Source organism: Sturnus vulgaris, chromosome 3 (genome assembly GCF_052056855.1).
Source record: "Sturnus vulgaris isolate bStuVul1 chromosome 3, bStuVul1.hap1, whole genome shotgun sequence".
NCBI classification, from domain to species: domain Eukaryota; kingdom Metazoa; phylum Chordata; class Aves; order Passeriformes; family Sturnidae; genus Sturnus; species Sturnus vulgaris.
Genome location: NC_142245.1, coordinates 43,395,107 through 43,401,700, shown reverse-complemented (window position 1 = coordinate 43,401,700; position 6,594 = coordinate 43,395,107). Strand labels below are relative to the sequence as shown.

General features: G+C 38.7%; 1 protein-coding gene across 2 annotated transcripts in view; it reads right to left on the bottom strand.

Moving 5' to 3' along the window:
- Window positions 1-1,685: 1,685 nt before the first annotated feature.
- Window positions 1,686-6,594, bottom strand: part of TTC13 (tetratricopeptide repeat domain 13) — a 40,054-nt gene continuing 35,145 nt past the window's right edge. For both annotated transcript variants that reach the window (XM_014875376.2, XM_088161483.1), the window contains exons 22-23: window positions 5,873-5,952; window positions 1,686-1,836 (exon numbers count right to left, since the gene is read on the bottom strand). In XM_014875376.2, the coding sequence (XP_014730862.2) occupies window positions 1,713-1,836; window positions 5,873-5,952 (204 nt within the window). In that variant the 3' untranslated portion in view covers window positions 1,686-1,712. The remainder of the gene's footprint in view (window positions 1,837-5,872; window positions 5,953-6,594) is intronic.

Here is a 6,594-nt window from a genome sequence, read left to right as displayed (position 1 = left end):
ATTCTGCTTTCTTTAGTATCATTCTTAATAGATACATGACTGGGGATGCAATACAATAATGTCCCCATTTAAGAGTTCAAATAGTATTGCTAGACCAGCTAAGATGACACAGAAGAGGATGGAAAATGATAATTAGATTTCTCCACATACTTGGTTCTTAGGAGGTAATTACAGTTCCCCAAGTCATCACATACCAGCCCAGTTATATAACCCTGTTTTGTTTGTTAAACTTGTTTGAGAGCACTTGACTTGAGCTCACTTACTTTCTTAGTCATCGGCATCACGCCCAGAGAAAGAAGCCTTAGAAACACGTTTGCAGGCACACACACTCATAAGAGGTGTATTACATGTTACACCGATCCCTCCCGTGATCTCCCATTAATCTCTTTTGTCTGCCACCAGGGGGTGGGGATGAAGTCAATGACAGGAGTAAGAAACGAGGACAAGGAAACCCAGTACATGGTTTGTTTGCCCAGGCACCACCCCTTCTCCACTCCCTCTGGTCTAATTTCAAAAAACAAAACCCCTTCTTTTTTATAGTTTCCAAGATCTTGACTGTCTGGTCAAATGCCAATATAATTCCCCTTTCTCAATGAATAATACAAGGCATAACAGAACTTACAGACTCAGAAGATCACATTAGAACACAATCAGGGTGTAAAATTAGGCATATTTTCTAGGCTGCTATTTTTCCAGGAAAATAACATTTCCTCCTTAATAAAATGTAGTAGAGGTTTCTTAAACTCCTAGACTTTTAAACAGAAGAAGCAAATAGTGCTTATTTCTAGTGGGATAGAATGAGGTATTCAAGAACAGAATGTTGGGAACACCTGTGTCACAAATGGACAGCATCCCAATTCTTTCAACAAAAACTTACAAGTCTCCTTTATCCTTACTTGCAAAGAAATATCTACTTTTGCCCTTTACAGAAATTCTGATCAAGAAAGTTTAGCATTCATGTTCATTAGAACTAAAAGACAGGTGGTCAAACTTGCCTTTATTATGGTTTGGTTAAGGAAACCTGTCTTTCCAGAATGCTGCCAAGTCTGTCCAATAAAAACAACTCAGGGAACACTAGCTACTGCTCCCAATATACTTCAATCCGTCAATCCATTAATAACTTTTGCCAACCATCACCATCAATGAGTACTTGGAAAGGGAGAGTGTTGTTTTTCTGACATTTACTCACTAAGAGCCTAACTCCAAATAAGTAATTGGTTTGGTTTTGTTTCCAAATGATATTTCCCTGAACCCCATTCTTTTAAGCTGACATCTGTTCCTTCACTGGACTGCACTACATGAAATGCCTGTGTATTCTCCAGTTACCCACACATGGTAGAGCTCTAAGTTTTCTGTCAAAGAAGTCAGAGGCTTTGAAAAAAACAATGAAAAGTAGTATAGCATTATTTCCTTTTTTTTAAAATACATTTTCACCTGCAGTGTGTTCAGTTCATAACTGTGATCAAGTTTCTTACTGCTCTTCAGTTTGGCCCCTGAATAACTATTTCTGTTAGAGTGTGTCTTAGTATGAAAAAGCAGTTGTTCTACTTCTTTTTTCCTTTTTAATATTATTAGTCACAGAAAGATTTCTTTTACTGGTGATAAATAGTCAAGTAAGTTTGTACCAAAACAAAAATCAAACTATTTTGACCATAATTTGCCATTCAAAATAATTTACGAAGCAGTATCTCTTGGCCTTTTATTTGTATAAATTATACAACAACTATAGTTTTTTTTAGACAATGAGATGAATCTGTATTTAGTACTTCAATCATCGTTCTCAGGGTTGGAAAAGTCTCTGATACTGATGGTAGGCTCTTGTAAGAAGGTGAAATACTGAAAGAGAAAAAAAAGAAGTTATTTTTTTGATGAGTTTTATAATTTACCTGTAAGTTAATATATTAACTTAGACTTCTCTTTGCCCCCTCCTCCAACAAATTTGTGACCTGTGTCAAGAATCAACCCCATGCAACAGGCTTGGGGCAGAGTGGCTGAAAGCTGCTGGGCAGAGAAGGACCAACGGGGGCTGGTTGACTGCAGCTGAACATGAGCCAACATGTGTGTGCCAAGAAGGCCAGTGACAACCTGGCCTGTCAGCAATAGTGTGGCCTGCAGAACCAGGGCAGTGATTGTCCCCTTGTACTTGGCACTGGTGAGGCCAAACTTCAAGTCCTGTGACCAGTTTTAGACACCTCACTGCAAAAAGGACACTGAGGTGCTGGAGTGAGTCCAGAGAAGGGCAATGGAGCTGGTGAAGTCTCTGGAGCACAAGTCTTAGGAGAAGCAGCTGAGGGAGCAGGGATTGTTTAGCCTGGAGAAAAGGAGGCTCAGGGGTGACCTTATTGCTCTCTACAAACACCTGAAAGGAAGGTATAGCCAGCTTGGGGTTGGTCTCTTCTCTTAGGTTAACAAGGGACAAGACCAGAGGAAATTGGCTCAAGTTGTGCCAGGGAAGGTTTAGAATGGATATTAGGAAATATTTCTTCACGGGAAGGGTGAAGACATTGGAATAAGCTGCCCAGGGAAATGGTACAATCACCATCCCTAAAAGTCATCAAAAGTGTGTGGATGCAGCATTTGGGGACATGGTTTAGTGGTGAACACAGTGGTGTTGGATTAGCAGCTGGACTCACTGATCTTAAAAGTTTTTTTCCCAACCTTAAGGAATCAATGATTCTCAGAATCTGTTGTTCACAAGCAGCTCCTGCTTTTCATGACTACTCCATCACCATACAGAATGAAAACAATGTCTACATAGAAGAGCTTTCAAAAGCAGCAGAAGTTAAAGAAAAAATGTATTGCTTTAAGTCTTCCAGGCTCATTTACCATATCCACTATTATTTGTCTACCACAGACAAATTAGCCACTCAGGCTAATTGCCTTCATATTATTTCATCAAGTCCTTTGGGCTGCATTGCTTGAGATTTTTTGTTTTCTCAGCAAAGTCGACTTTAGCATTTTCTCCATTCTGGCTCATTTCCTCACCTGTTATACATCTCTAATTTGACTCCTCTAAGTTCTACTATACTACAAAATGGAATTTATTAAAAAAAAAATTGTTTGGCAAGGTTATTTTTAACATGAATGATTTCCCTGATCTAGTTTGACAGGGATTCACATAAGTTTCAACAGTACACCTGAGGGAGTCAAACACATGGGTAGCACTGAAATGTCTTAAAATGACGTTACTCTCAAGAAGGAAGTTTCTCTTTGGTAAAGATATGTTAAAAAAACAAATCCACAAAACCAAAACCAGCATGAACAGAGGATTAATAGAGTATATAATTGAGAGAATTGCAGAAAAAATTGTGGGAACCATAAGTATTTTATATTTCCATGTCAAACATGTCTAAATATTTGTGCAGACTACTTTTAATAAAAACCACAACGTGCTACATCTGTAGTTTAGAAATGTCACTCCTTAATGAATACTGAATTTGACTCATTTACAAATAGACTTTTAGCCTAAGTTTGTCAAAGATGTCCTTGAATGTTATTAACCTTCTTCATTTAGGAAGGGATTTTATAGTCTAATGAAATTCACCAGGCTCAGAACCCCTGATAATAAAGTTAAACAACAGTAAACAGTATGAGATGTTTGGCACTAAAGGCAGCTGCAGAGTTCCACAATCTCTAAGAAGCTGGACCAGACCACAGGAGATAAGGAATCTAAGATCCTGTTCAAAACAAGGTCAACTGAGAAATCAAATCAGGGTGTCAGGGTTTTATCCTGCCAAGTCTTGAAAATCTCCAGAGGTGGAGACTGCACAGCCTCTTTGGGCACCCTGTTGATGAAAAGATTATGCCAAGTCTAAACATTGTTCAACTCATGCACATGGCTTTTTGTCTTCCCACCAAACACTCACAGGTCCTTCAGAGCTGCTCTTAGATCAAAGCCGTATGCTCTCCCAGCTGAACCAGCCCAGCTCTCTCCTGTTAAGGCATGTACTGCAGACCATTGGCCATTTTGGTGGCTGTCTACCAAATTTGTTCTGGTTTATTACAGTCTTCACTGCAGCTGAATGCAGTATTTTAAGTGTGGTCCAAAGGGCTGAGTATCCCCTAAATCTGGTTATCCAAACATCAGCATAATCCATCTAGTTGTCCTTTTGTCCAGACCATAATGTGGTAACTTGGTATGAGAGTACTGTGGGACCCTTGCTGAAGTAAAAATAAACAACTTTGATTGCTCTCATCATCCCCAAAAGTCAGTTTTTACTACAGAGAGCCATCTTTGGGTCACAGAACATTTGGTAAGTTCACATTGATTGTTTTCTGTGACTATTTCATTCGTATCAACTGAAATGCTTTCGTAGAGGACTTCCTGACTTTCCCAGGGATCAAAAAGAGGCTGACTGTTGGATTGTAGGAACCTGGAGTTTTTGAGCTTTCTGTGCTTCCAGGCACAGGCCCCCTGGAAAACACTGCTCTGGACCTGAAACCTTGGAGAAGACTTGTAAATATGAATAATGAGTTAGAAACCACAAATGTGTAGTGGGTTAGATGTGTGTATTTTGCCACCGAGTGATGGGTTTTAAATTTGAGGTTTTTGTAGTATAGTGGTGGTTATGGGACAAGATGGAGAATTTTGGGTGGCATCTTTTTCTTTGTTCATTTTCTTCTTCCTTTTTCTTCGCAGAACTTAGGTAGTAACCTTTGGATTGATCAGTCAAACGTCACTGTAAGGGTCATGAGATTTTATTATTGGGTCAAAAGGATAAATAATATAGGTGTTAAACCTCTATTGGTTTGCTTAGCTTTAAAGGGCCTTGAAGCAGGCTCAGCTGTAGCCATTATTCCTACGTCTAACAAAGAGCTAGAGGTACTGTCGTACTTTCTGTAATTCTTTGATAAGATCTAATAAACATCCAAATCTGAACACGAGAAACCGTCTCAATCACCTAATAATCCTGGCTCTGAGGGAAAACAGGCGAGACTGATGACAAACCACTAATAAGTGGTGCAAGCCCCAGCATACACTCCCACAGCTGACCAGCCTACAGTTTCTCTGGGTTTCCTTTTGGCCTTCCTGAAGAGGAACTTAAGATTTCCTTTCCTGCAGTAACCAAGAATGTCTCCTGATGTGCACTATGTTTCCAAGATTATAGATGGTCCTGAAAGAACCTTGGCCAATTCTCTCAGAACCCTACAAGTATCTTGACCCTGACTTGAAACATACTAGAACTGGCGGTGTGTCTGGCCTGAGTTTTAGATTTTGTATGGGGAATAACAACTAGAGGACTAATCAAATGCACCAGGTTCATAATATTAATTCATTGTCAATGTATGCAGTATTAAATCCTGAACTCATATGAAATTCAAAAATCTGAAGCATTGCACAGAAGTCATGCCCTTATGCTAAGTAATGTAATTCTCCATACTCAAAATGTCCACCTACTTTGAAAACACATTCTCAGAATCAAAATAGAACTAAAAGATAAGCAAATTACTTTGGATATACTTTGGTCTTTGAAGAGACTTGTAGGAATTAAAAAAAAAAAAAAGGGTTCAAAATTTCCCCTTGCTTTGTTCACTCGTTGCCAGATCTACTAATGATAAGCCATAATATAAAAAGACAAAATTGACCCACTGGATAAAATGAAGAAAATATTTACCCAAATAATTTCCTCAGAGGATAATACTCACATAACTGAATGTCTAGACTACTAACTACTCTGTTAGACTAGAAATAAACTTCTGTGTGTGTAAATGCAAATCTTGTCTCATCAATTCCTAAACAGTGTTAAAAAATGCACTGAATCCTTTACTAAATTTGTAATTTCTAAGTAACATTTCTTAGTATAGGTTTGAATTTTACATATAGTCTTTCACATTTTATTTCCTCATTCCCCATCTGAACAAAAGGATTTACCTTTTTAGATTCATCCAGCTCCTTGCTATTTTGCTAAAAGCTTCAGACCCTGGTGCTGTCATGGCTTCAAAATCAACCAGCTGAAAACACAAGAAAATAAAAGAGATACTAAGCAATTACAGAATTTTTAAGTTTTCTAACTTCAGGAAGGGCTTTGAGGGCTTTGCTACCTCTATTTTTGTTAAGAAAGGAGTAAGCTCACAAACCAGTCTGTGCCCTGACTACTTTGTCCCTCACCATCCGTTTGAAGTCAGAATTCAAGCCAGGTACTAAAATTCTCTGAGATGTTTGCATATCCCAACACAACCAGTACTGGAACCTACACTGGCCATGGCTACTAAATGACCTGCCAGGGAACAACAGGACTCTTGGCTACTGTGCACCTTTTACTTCAGGGCAGCCTGAAAATGCATGTTGTCATAAGTCTGGGACCAGCTTAGCCCTTCTAACAGCTCTGGCAAAAAACGAACTCCAGTTTCATTCAACAATTTCTTCCATGTCGTGAAAGCTTTTCTGAAAAACAGGTATATTTATATTCAGGTACTCTGTTTCAGGAAAAATCCTCAAATGTAAAGATGTCCCCAGTGTTCCTGTAAGTCAGAAATCTTGCTTAGTAATCCTGAAACTCTGCTTGCCTGCATAAAATCAGTCAGCAAAATACTACTTTATCAAGTCCTAAGAAAATACTTAAGAAATTCCTTGGAAGTGTTTTACTTAAGCTT